Raw genomic sequence first — 13,799 nt, 5'->3', positions numbered from 1 at the left:
TGGTGACACTTCAAAAGTGCATTTAATTAAAATCAGTACAAACCTTTATCAAATAAACACAATAAATATAATACAACATACAATTACAATAATTATTTTCTCTTAATTGAGAATTATATTAACAAGCAGTTTTTACATTTTTACAATCAATAAAGCAGCACTTAATTTAATTTATATATTAATTTTTAATCTATTAATCTTGATACATGGCAACAATATATTCATTTGTACTTTAAAAAAGAAATTTCCGATTTTAGTGCTTGGTTTTAATATTTTTTTACTTATTAACAGGAAAAGATTTAGAAAATTAAAAGGTACTTAAACTATGTCATGTAAAGTTTGACTTAGATTTGAAGTTTTCACAATAGTTAATGAGTATTAACGCTTAAACCAAACTTGAAGTGCCAATATGTCCGATTCCCTTTCCAGAAGTTAGTATATTTACTCTTTGCCCTGAAAGATTATCAGATCCTTCCACATGGCCAGACAAACTCGGCGAGGGTCCTTGAGAACTTCCGTACACTTTAGTACTGTACCCAGAGTCATTGTGCGACTCTCTGTCTGTTTGACTCTGGGTTTCCGTTAAATGTGTGTTAATCGCTAAGGATTGCAAACGGCTGTGCAAGAGGCTATGGTCGGGAGGCGGTTTCCTCGCACCGTGTGGATTGCCCCTGAAGTTCGGATACACTGGTGGACGGTTACCATAGTAACCGCCGTGAAAGTGTTCGGTTTGGTTGGCGATTTCGATCTCCGTATTTTGGTCCAAATGATCGCCGTACCGATGCGGTATCCGTTCCATTTCCCTCATTATGTGGTCTTGCATCATAGCGTCAAAAACTCCAGTCTGATGATGGTACAGGGGATTTCTGTTGCGACCTTCTATTTGTGTCTGGGGAAGTCCCGGTTCGTTGTAATCGTATTGAGATTGACAAGGGTACTGAGTGACTGGATGACTGTCTATTTCTCTGTAAGGCATCTGGGGATTGATCTGTCGGTTAGGAAGTTCATGAAAGTATGCGTCTTTTGGTATCATCTGCCGTAGGTCATCCGCGTGGTAAGGCTTGCTTTGTGGCTGCGCTTGTTGCGGTGCAGGTGAATGGGATTTACTGGACATTGTTTCATAATTAGGCATCGGAAGGGTTTGAAGTAAGTTGGAATTTCTCATAGGTCCCGGTTGATTCGAAGTTCTTATTGGACTATCTTCTTCATCACTGCTTTCAGAGTTGTTACCGTTTTCTTTCGGGGTAGTTTGGAATGTTTTTCTCGTCGGGAATGGTATTAGGTTGTGTAAACTAAATCTTTTGGTCTTTGGAGGTTTGTCTTTTAAAACGGGAGCCGGTCTCTGTGGTTGTTGTGGCATTTTAAGGATGCCAGGACTCGGTTGTGTTTTAGGCTGGACAATAGGAACTTCTTGGAAGTCGGTGGGGGTTTTCTTCGCAATAGGTATTCTCTCAGGTGAGGTGCACCTCTGCTGGTGCTCTACTTGAGCTACTAGTTCTTGAACGGACTTTCTTTGCTCCCTATCTATGCAATTATCGTCTCTCGGTGGATAATTGACTTGTTTGTGTAGCTTTACGTAGCCATCTTGTGATATATCGAGAGATTTTGAATTTCTTGTTATTACATTTGACATCTCTTTCTCTAGCATTACTCTTTTCCTGATATCCTCAGCAGTTCTTTGCAGCACTTGACTTTTCCAGGGAGGAGGCGTTTGGGTGATTTCTTGGTAATTACTCCTGAGCCTAACGTCACCTTCGGAATCGCTTGCCTTAAAATCTGATTGTCGATTGCTGCTGCCAGGTGATTTAGTAGTAGACGGTTCACTTGGTAACGTGTATCTTTCCGTAATACCTTGAACTTCCATGGAAACTGGAGATTCGGAGGTTATTTTTTTATTTGCTTTAATGTGTACCTCTGCTGTAACATTTTGCAAACGTTTATCCTCATCACATATGTGATTAGGTCTATAATTACTTGGCCCCGCGTCTAGTTGGTCGCAACTTCGAGAACATTTTAGTAAATGCCTTCGTCTTGGACTCGTTGGGGATCTGTTATCTAAGTCCTCTGTGCTTTTAGATGTCACCTTACTATCGTTTAACTCTTTGGTATTTTCGAATTGTGTGTTTTCATTGAAGCTTTGTATAATTCTATCCACTTTGTTCCAGTCTCCCGAATTTGCGTCTAATAATTCTAAACTTCTCGTTCTTTTAATAGGTGGTATATCTATAGATCCTTTCGGGCTAAAGTCTAGTTTCCTTGTTCTTTCGGAAGCCCTGAACATCATTCCTCTTGTGATCCATTGCTCCAAATGTTTATGTCTTTCTTTGCATAAAGCTCTCTCCGCTGCTACGAATTTTGTTAATTCCGATATCTGCCCTTGAGTTTTCATTTCCAAATCTGTTACTTTTTGGTCTAATCTTTCGTGAGCTTTGTCGATATGACGTTTTAAATCTTTCTTGTCTTCGTTTAATTTTTCCTCCATATGCTTGAAGAAGGGAGCACAGTAGCAAGTGTAACCTGCTCCTATCGGACCTTTTTTGATGTTTCCCGCTAAATCCAAAAAGTACTGCTCGCCTTTTTTAAGAGGTTCGGTGGGTAGCGAGCTTAGTTTAGGTTTAGGGAAATATTTCGGGTCGGGGTAGTAATGACAACCGTACGGCGACCATTGTACGGGTGGCGGCGTCGTTTCGAAGTGGACGTTCTTTTTCTTTTTTTCTTTTCCTTTATCTTTCGTTTTGGCATCAGGTTCATCAATCGTTCTCTCTTTGCTTTTGTCTCGGTGTTTTTCTTTTTTCTTTTGCTGTTTCGCTACCGGTGTATTCAGTATGTTGATTATCTCTTCTAAACCTTTTCTAGTAGCGATATCTCGTGCGGTTTCGCCTTGATGGTTTCTCAAAGATTTATCGCAGCCCGCCTCTAGCAATATTCTTGTTAGCTTGCGTCTGCCCATCGCCGCCGCGATGTGCAGAGCCGTGTCGCCGTTTTTATTTTGCTCGGAGACCTTGCACTGAGCCGAGATGAGGATGCGCGTGACTCCGGCGTGGCCGTAACGTGCAGCTGTGTGCAGGGACGTATCACCATACTGTAAGAAATAAACAATTACTATAGTAGATAAAGAATAATAGATTTCATGTATTTATTTAAATAATCACTAAGATATTTTTAACAATACAGTTCATAAGGATTGTATAGCATATATGTGTAAAGGAGCCCTTTCCTAATAGAAGGACCATAATATGAACAGTACTGACATTGTTTTGTAAGTCAGGCTGAGCACCCGCGAGTAGCAGTTCCCGGCAGGTCTGGTTGTGTCCGTTCTGGCAGGCAAGGTGTAGCGGCGCGAAGCCGGCCGCGTTGCGCGCGCGTAAATCTGCCCCGCCTCGAGCGAGCAGTGCTGCACACCGCGAGTACCCTTTCCACGACGCCTCGTGCGCCGCGGTGTTGCCATGCTGGAATTTTATTAATAAAAATGAATAAATGAAGTGCTCTTGGCAAATTTAAGATTGCGGACTAAACCACATATAAGAATGTTACATGCATTTTATTCTAATTCTCCGAATTCCATGTCGTAGGCCCAGGTCTAACAATTTTCACATATTTCAATTTAAATTATAATTAAATTAATTTTCAGTATACCATTAGAGATTAATTCAAACTTTATTCACGCCCTCGCATCCTTTACGTACTATCTAAAATTGTGTATTGCATAATGTCTGACAGTACTAACCACAAGGTCCTGCTTGTTGGGATCGGCGCCGTGCTCGAGCAGCAGCCGTACGGCCTCCACATGCCCATCCGCCGCAGCGCGCTGCACCGCGCTGCAGCCATTCTGAAACCATAAACATTATTTTATTATTCTAATCATTATCAATATATTTTTTAATCTATCCAATATTTATAATATTATATATAATAATATTTATAGTCTGTCAGGTAGAATGGTACACTATACTTGTATTATTTTTAGTTTCTATGTATTTCAATATATCATCTTGTATTTACACAGAAAATAATTATTAATACTTAATCCATATTCTAGAATTTGACATAAGTAGAACTGATTATATCCGTGTCATAATATTAATATGGTACACTTAGTAAGTACGTATACAACCTTATTAATGTGCAAACGAATATGTCTCCTTATTCCAGGTCCCCGTTTAAAACATTGTTATAGTTATATCTATTTTGCGAAAGATAGGGAGAGGGATGACGATATGTTTTATAAAGAAATTTTGGTCTCAGAAACCGATGGTTATGTTATGGCAGCCAGTTTTATATAATGTAGCTCTATTAATTGAATATTAACGATAAGAAATTCGACTACCACAGATTGATTTATAGCACAGCGTCGATATTTAAAAGTTTGATGATTTTGTAGCAGAATAGTCTTTATAATAAATATTTCATTTAATATGATAGATAAATATGGAATTAATTTATATTTAATAGGTGCAGTTTCCATCGAGAATAACAATGTTGATTTTTTTAAACCTCTTTATTATTTTTCCTGTTACTCGCATATCTGACATTTCATAATGCTGGCTGTAAATGTTGATGTGTTTTTTTATCTGTATCGATTGTCAATAAAACTACAAATAAGGTTATAAACTAGTTGGATTGATAGAAAAAATACTTATCATATATGCGTTAGTAAGCAATGGTATTTTCTTCTATAAGAGGTTATTATAACGCAAATGACGTCGCTCGACCGACTAGTCTGTTAAATATTTTATTACTACCGTTTTAGTGATGTGCTAGAAAAGAGAAATTATATATCGATACTTAATTTTTTATTGAAATGGTGTTAACCAATGATTACTCGTATCGTGAAAAATAAATGATAAAAAACATGAAATTTCTACGGACGAATAAAAGAAAAAAGTTTAGGAAAGAATTTATTGTTGAAAATAAAATTATAATTATATCTGGTACAGTATGTTTTTTATTTTATTGCACACGATTTTTTTATTTGTCAACAAAAACATTAAATATGGCGTAAAACAATGATTCATCAATAACTCGATAAAAGCTTTAAAGAAACAACGCTAACATATACAGGGGCAGTTATTTTTTCTGAAATAACGACGCAATCGAATCGATTGAAAGTTTTTGCATTTACCGTCGGCGGTCAAAATGCTGTTATTATTCTTGTGTAATGTAAGTCAATTATCGTTTACATGCAAGTGACATTTAAACAACTAATTGGCATAATATTATGTACCCGACGCCGGGTCTCGACCCGACATAATGGTTGAATTCGCGCCATTTCTTATTTTATAAAGGCTCGTTTATAAAACTGTTTTTACTGCTTGACACTCAAAAAATTAAATTTTAACGTATTGACTGCTCGAAATACAATGATCTTTTTTGCACACCGAGGACAATAAACTGTTGATATTGATTATAGCTTTTGATTTGTTATATGAAATTTCTGTGGAACGTTTATATTATTATTTATTAGCTTTTACCCGCGACTCCGTCCGCGCGGAATAAAAAAATGCACACAAGATGAAAAAGTTCCTATGTCAGTCTCCTAGTTCTAAGCTACCCCCTATCAATTTTCAGCTAAATCAGTTCGACCGATCTTGAGTTATAAATAGTGTAACTAACACGACTTTCTTTTATATATATAGATTATGTCTAGAATTCGACATACAAATGATTTTATGTTATATAAATTCAAATAAACAAATGCAAAAATGAAACTCTAAACAAAGTAAATTAGGTATTCTGGAGTAATATTTAAAATGAAACTGTCAATTATATGATTTTTGTTACGTGTGTAGTGAGTCTAAACGAGTCTTGCACGATCCTGGCCGGTGTTAATATGTGAGACTATAAAAAGTCCAATGGTGCCTTAAACGGTCTCGTGGAGTCACGAAAACTTTGTAAAGAGGTTCCATTTCAGATTAAAAAGAATTAACACACAATAAACTTTTTTTTTGTTACTTGCTACGTGACTACAGGTTTATGCAGTAATTGTATACTTATTTCCACAAATACTGGTATCACTGTTAAAATATAATACGAACATATTTTTACCAACGTAAGGTCAATAAAAATCAGCAGTTTTTTTTTTTATTTAAACTCATTGAGGTACGGAATTGTTGAAATGATTTATACTATAGGTATTCAGCGATTTATGTTAGTTGTAGTAATTAAAGTTGAACCTTTATCTTGTACACTTAATGCAAACAAATTATATTAACGAAGACCTTATATTTATTTTAGTTAATCATGTAATTCAAAGGAATGCAAGTTTAATAAAGCCATTTTGACCATTTTCACATTTAATATCGATGTTTTTCATTCACATCACTATATAATAAGCTTTTGATGTGCGCCAGCAGTTTGCGGTTGTGATGGTAGCAATTTTAAAACCATTTGGGACGGCCTGTTTGCGGTATAGCGACTTCTGTAATATCACTCAGGATGCTTTTTACGACTAAGTCTAATTATAAGATTACGCACTTTAAAGTTGTAACAGGAAACTTTAGTGCGAATAATCAATTTTTCTTTTGTATGTAGCAAGACGTATGCAGATTTGTTTGCCGTAAGCGGTATTTGGTTAGTACTAAGTGTTACAGATGATACATTGCCTCTTTATAAGAACAACGTAATATTTAAAACAATTAAATTGTTGCGGTAATTAATATGGTTTCTGAAAATAAGCAAAAAAACTACGTTCAATCTGAAATTAGAATTTATCAACGCTTAATACTTACGCAATTTTAAACATTTAAATGTTTAAAATTGCTCTCCTGTAAAGTTGTGGTTTAAAATATCACGTTGTTCTTGTAAAGATATATAATACTATAATAGTACAGATTCTCCAATCCATCCAACGAAATGTCACCTTCGTAAGGCTATTTGACTGGTAATTTTTTTCCATACAAGGCAAGATAGATGGCGCTAATTTCAAATTGAGCTAAAGATGATAAAGTGGAGTTGTTTTCTGGTATGGAATAATTTTTTAGAATATTTGCAAAGATAATATCATTAGACATTCAGTATGCTATACGTTACTTAAATCAGAAACCTTTATACACTTCCATGCCTTATTTAAATGACATTTCAAATTCCTAAACTCGCGCTTAGTTTATAAAATTACCTAAGTATTTCTATGAAATATTATTATTTTTAAAAAACATAACATAATTTATAATTCATATGGCACTTTCTTAAGAATGTTGGAATGAGAAAAAATAAATACTTTATCTTTGCCGTCCCAAGCATTGTATGCAAATTATAACCTACAAACGTGTACGCACGGTCATATTGATGTAGAATTGCCAAACAAAAACATAGCTATATAGTCAAAAGCTTTCAGATTTCTGCCACGAGATATAAGCACTGTCGAAATTTGAAAGATGTCTTATAAATAAGCCTTTACGGCGATAGATTTCTCCAGTTCTCGGCTCAATAGTATTAACTGTAGGGTGGGATATATATTATTTTATTGAAATGAATAGACGACATTAAACCTAGTGAAAAACAATTAATCGAAACAATAAAATAAAAATTATTTCTAAATATTTATTAAACACCCAGCGATCCTTATGTATGAATTTTGATGGATGGCTAGTAATACAAACGTCAAGTATCTAGAAAAAATAGGTTTTTGACATACGGTCAAATGTAATCATGTTAAAAAACAAGCGCATTCTAGAATTAAATTGAAGGTATTAACTGATTAGGACAGAGTTATCGTGACCGGGTGAATTTCTACAGTCTACGGTAATTGTTAAGCAGACGATGCCTCGAGCGTCTGCCGCCATCTTTGCTAGCCGTAGTGATGTGAATGGAACGATAAAACAACGTGCATCGATTGCGTCCATCAATGTATCGTTAAAGTAACGAGAATCGATTTTCTGATGATTTATTTTAAAGAGATACGTGCAGTTTGTACAATCGGGATATAAATAGATTGAACGTTTTTATGTATCTTTAAAATTTCTTTAACACTCAGATCGGATAATCTTAAAATACATATTATTCAATATGAGATATTAAGTGATAGTAAAGACAATCTGTGCTTATTTAAGTCTTAAAGATTAATAAAAAAATCGTAGAACTTAAGTAATAGTGATTGCCTTCTCTTTACATGAAAAAATAAATTGGCATTATGATACAAACTTGTGCCTCTTGTACTTTGTGACTACGAAAAAGTTCCTTCGTTGGCGTCATTTTTCCCGCTTCTTGTGTGTGATATCCAACTAACGGTCGATGACAATAATTAAAAAAAACAATTGCGACGTTGTTTTTTGTTACTTGTTATAATAAGCGTATATAATAAGCGTTATTCACTTTTTTGATATTTTAGCAAGGTTTAACTTTATTGATAATTTTCAAAAAGTAGTGATAATGGACGTCCTAAAAAATTAATCGAAAGAACCCTCAAATATAATAATTAATCTTACAGAAAATGGAAGCGCACGGGGAATAAAATAAACTCCAAAAGTTATTTCTTGAGACGAGCATTAATAATTCTTGTATTTGTATAACTAGCTATCGTCCGCGACTCGGGCCGATCGGAATTAAAAAAAAAAACTTTTATAAGTAGCCTATGTGTTCATCCAGACTATGTTCTACATCTGTGCCAAATTTCATCAAGATCTGTTGAGCCGTTCTGGAGATACCTTCTAAGAAACATCCATCGATCAAAAAATTTGCATCTATATATATAAAAGAAAGTCGTGTTAGTTACACTATTTATAACTCAAGAACGGCTGAATCGATTTGACTGAAAATTGGTGGGCAGGTAGCTTAGAACCAGGAAACGGACATAGGATAATTTTTACCCCGTTTTCTATTTTTTATTCCGCGCGGTCGGAGTCGCGGGTAAAAGCTAGTTTATAATATTAGTAATACGTATAAGTTACTATTAACACCTTATTAAAGGTGAGAATGTTTATTGTGTCATAACTCTTAGGTCAGCACTGTTACAAACGGATAAAGTCGGTAGTGAATTGAGCCATAAAAATCCATCGCAAAGCTATTCCGATCCAATTAGCGACGATAAAGCAGGCGTGAAGTTAAGGCAATCAATGCAACAAAGTAAACGATTCGAAAAGCCAACTATAATAATTTAACCCGCCATAATAAGCAGCAAAACAGCAATTAGTTACAGTGTTTATAAATGAACATAAATTTACTTGATAAGGAAACATAAATTTATCAATTTACTAAAAAAAAATCGCCTTTCATAGTGTTATTTGAACCGGAGATCACATAATCAAAACGGAATTTTCTACACAAATCAAGTATTATAATTTAACATTTTTATAAGCGCTAACACAGAACTTTTGCTACACTTGTGAAGGAATTCAATGAAGGCGACTTGTGTTCGCCGCCCAGGCAGCATTCCCCACTAATACGAGATAATTTTATAACCATTTGGGACAGACGGGCAACTGTAGAGGTTTTTTATGGCGCTATTTAATTATTGACTTACGACACATGCTAATGTTGTGTATTTTATCATTAAAAAATCAGCTACCAATATATTCACGGAATACGATCGTAAAATTTCGGCTTGCAGAAGTAAAAATTCGGATACAAATGTTGATAATAAAGTGTTTATGGATAATTAGGTATTGAAAATGATTTATGGAAACCGTATGTTTTGGTTTATAAGATAATATTCTACGACAGACAGAGTATAGAGAGCTAGTCATTATGTCGTTACTTCCTACATCGTCTTTGTATTTTTTATCATGGCAATGTTAATGAATGAAAAAGAGAGGCAAATTACCCCTACACTGATGTGTGTACTGATGACTTTGCAGGTTATGTGGTACTGAGTTTACAAAACATATATTTTTTCTGTTGTAGTTAATCAAAAGAATAAATGACTATGACATTTAAGATTCCCGCCAAAAACTGACATAACCTTCACTCTATTTTATGCTCTCAAACTTCACAATCCGTTTGAGAGCATAAAATAAATCAGGAACGCATTGTTAGTAGATAATTTATGATGTTATTTCGTAACTAGTTTATGTGCAGGCGTCATAAACAGACGAAAAGTTGTGTTTTGCAAAAACTTGAAGCTGATCCGTCGATTAACTTGAATACATAACTTGGTTGAATAATAGAAGCAGTTGAAATTTTAATTGCAATTGATTATTGTTTTTGAAATTTTATTTTGGTCATTGAAGTTTTAAAATTTTGTATGATGTAATCCCGGCCGATATCGGCCACGGCGACTGTCTTCAACTTCGGTTTTGTAACTCATGTATAATCCACACAATAGCATAATTTTCGTAAAATGTCATAAGTAAAATAAAGTTTTTGAAACAAAATCACACAGTTTCCTAAAAACCAAATATTATGTTGATTAATTTCAGGATAAATGATGTTCCATCACGAATATCATTTGTTGAAGAGCCAAATCAAATATTATTACAAACATCAATATAATCTGTGGAGATGTCTACAATCATGGCGGCACCGCGAGGCGGGGTTGTGCCGAAAGTAAATGCGTATTTCTTTAATGATCCACTCATTGTATGCAAATCGCAAGCCCGTTGAGGAACGGTTTTATTTTAAACGAGCTCAGTAAATTAATACGAATGTTGTCGTTAATTGTTTTTGAAAGAAAAACGGAGTACTTACTCAATGTAATTTATTCAGATAGTACAAGGATGGAGGGTGCGAGTTTTAACAAGTAATAAATTAAAAAACAGCATTTCATTAAAAGTAACACGAGTTATTTCTTCCTATGAATATAAATCTAATAGTTTTTTCAATATTTTAATTATCTACTTTTAATGATATAAAGCGTAAGAGAAAGGTTTTTTAATGATCATTTTTAATCTTAGATAATTTAATTATATCAAGGAATCCGAATGCAGTCTTTATAATGAGAGACATAAAGCAAAAAAAAATGAAGTTTTTTTTAAAGACAAAAACCTTTTACAAAATGCCAGACAGTGTATACAGTCCACGGATTATGGGAAAGATTAATTAAAAACAGTAAAACAAAATGTGACTTCACTTAATCTCAAATAGCCCACCAGAGCTGACATATTTAGTGGGACATATTTAGGGAAATGTCGTTGCCCTTAAATCTTAAGGTGCGTTGCAAGCGGCCGATATGTCCGTGGCCGATACGACGAAAAAAAGGCTACAACTTGAGAACAATCTTTCAAACCGGTCGCTGTAACCGAACTAGTTTTTTAATGATCCCCGCCAGCTCGATATGGGAGTCTCTGTTGCGCCTAGATGACAGCAGATAAAATTTCCGATACCGAATAAATTAGTCGCTGACGTTTCGGAACGTAAATATCGCGGCAGCGCGGGAACGCCATCATGAATATCTATGTCACGTCTTCGCTATGTCTATTGTATTTGTTTTATTTCAGCGGATATTCACGTGCTTTATTTCGGATTCTGTTTTTATTAAATTTAGTTTCACTACTTCACCAAATAGTAATGTGTTGTCGTAAAAGTAAAGTAGCTATTGAAAAGCGATTCCATATTTTAAAATTGTATTTCAGCTCAGTCGCATTATTCCTCAAATTTGTTCTATTTTAGAGAGTTTTATTACCACTGAATGGACGACTTAGCTCTTTCAATGAATAGTTAAAACGCCTCTATATGAAACGTAGCCTAGTTTTCAATCTTATGAGCCTATTTTTAGACTTGACTAGCTGTGGGTTTCCGAGGTCCATATCTCTTTATAAAACATATCACCATCTCTGTTCATCTTTGAGAAAACAGAGATAGCAATATGTTTTAAATTGGGATTTTGGAAACCCAGAGACCTCAGAAACCCACGGTAGGTCAGCCAGAATAATAACATGTCATTAGTCTTTATGATTAAATTCACCGAAATAAATACGTTGGCATAATGAGAATTTAACCTTTGCTTTATTAGAAAAAAAAAGAAAATGTTTGTATTTCGCAATAACACGTATGATGCCCTCATTCCACGCTCACTCAATCGTGAACCGAGCGAAAGTTGGGTCGTGTTAATTGACACGCATTTTATAATAATGTTAGATAAACATATTACGCAATACTACGGCGCTTTCGTAACATTGTATTATAACTTACTAGCTTTTACCCGCGACTCCGTCCGCGCGGAATAAAAAATAGAAAACGGGGTAAAAATTATCCTATGTCGTTTTCCTGGTCCTAAGCTACCTGCCCACCAATTTTCAGTCAAATCGATTCAGCCGTTCTTGAGTTATAAGTGGTGTAACTAACACGACTTTCTTTTATATATATAGATATATAGATTCCATGCAATAGTACTAGATATCCCGTGACTATGTCTCAAGGAATTACATGAGATTTCAATTTGGAACAGGGGAGTTAGCACGAGAATTTTCGAGAAAGTATTTGTAACGTCTTCGACAAAATTTGTGAAAATTTATATCAGATCTGTCGTTGTTGTTTACTTTGAAGGAATACGTTTTCTCAAATTTGACCTTCGAAAACTTCGAAGAATTAAACAATGTGGTATAAAAAAAATAGCGTAAAAGTTGGTTCAATTAACGAATTAACATTTACGCTATTTCCTATCTATTTAAAAGCTATTATTTCATCTTAAGACGTTCGTATCAAAAACAACAGTTATCGCATGCAACTAAGCAACATTTAACGTCCATTTGCAAGTTTTTGTACTCCGTCCGCGCGCAGTTAAAAAAAACTTAATAGGGGTATGAAAAATAAATGTTGTCCGATTCTCAGACCTGCTCAATATGCTCACAAAATTTCATGAGAATCGGTCAAGCCGTTTCGGAGGAGTTTGTGACACAAGAATTTTATATATAAGATTATTAGGATACCGCATTAGAGAGCAGTTTGCAGTAACGGTGCACACAATTACATTGCACTTGTTTTCTAATGATTGATCAGCGTCGCTTTATTAAGTGGATCGTACCGGGACGCTTGCGTAAGTCAACCAGGGAGGTATTGATGGATTTTCTAGGTTAATGTCAAATAATTTATTATCTTAATCTTATCTTACTAATATTATAAATGCGAATGTTTAGGTGGATGGATGGATGGATGGATAAATGTCTGTTTGAAGATATCTTCGGAACGGCTGAACGAATCTTGGCACAGATGTAGAACATAGTCTGGAAGAACACATGGCTACCTCTTATGGTTTTTTAATTCCGCGCGGACGGAGTCGCGGGCGACAGCAAGCTAGAAATGCGAATGTTTGGATGAACGGATAGATGGATGTTTTTAGAAGGTATCTCTAAAACGGCTGCATCGATCTCGCTGAAAGTTGACATGGGTGTAGACCACAACCTGGAAGAACACATAGGCTACTTTTTAAGTTTTTCTTTAATTCTGCACGGACGGAGACGCGGGCGACAACTAATAAATTAATAGAAAGAAGAAGAGAAATTGTATTCTGTCATACTAGATACATTAAACATATATAAAGTACATATTTTGTAACATAAGTTTGAACTTGTGACCGAAAAAAACGTATCATGTAATGTTGGCGGCTGATTTTCTTTATTACATAATGTCCTACTAGTACAAAGTAAGTAGACATCTTCATTAAGCTAAGTAAGTCTGTCAGAATTTGTATCTTGGATTTTTGTAGTCACTGCTTACTACCTCGATCAATCACATGCGTGAACATTTAAATTATAATTATCACATCATTATGCGGCAGGTGAAAATGTTAATAATTCAAATTGAAATTTTTTACTCACACCATAGACGTAACCATAATTTATTTAATTAATAAAATCCGTCAAAAATTATCTCTTTCTTGATACGAAATTTCTTAATCGAATTTAAATTGTACGAGTCCGTATCTGCGG

At 34.8% G+C, this 13,799-nt stretch overlaps 1 protein-coding gene across 1 annotated transcript in view; it reads right to left on the bottom strand.

Annotated features, from left to right (window-relative positions):
- Window positions 1–257: 257 nt before the first annotated feature.
- The window catches only part of LOC106713250, a 28,160-nt gene continuing 14,618 nt past the window's right edge, over window positions 258–13,799 (bottom strand). Inside the window, exons 3-5 of the mRNA XM_045681397.1 lie at window positions 3,728–3,829; window positions 3,252–3,449; window positions 258–3,082 (exon numbers count right to left, since the gene is read on the bottom strand). Of these exons, the coding sequence (XP_045537353.1) occupies window positions 386–3,082; window positions 3,252–3,449; window positions 3,728–3,829 (2,997 nt within the window). The 3' untranslated portion in view covers window positions 258–385. The remainder of the gene's footprint in view (window positions 3,083–3,251; window positions 3,450–3,727; window positions 3,830–13,799) is intronic.

This window comes from Papilio machaon, chromosome 15, assembly GCF_912999745.1.
Source record: "Papilio machaon chromosome 15, ilPapMach1.1, whole genome shotgun sequence".
Classification (NCBI taxonomy): domain Eukaryota; kingdom Metazoa; phylum Arthropoda; class Insecta; order Lepidoptera; family Papilionidae; genus Papilio; species Papilio machaon.
Note: the sequence above shows the minus strand (reverse complement) of the source record. Positions and strands in the feature narration are given on the sequence as shown.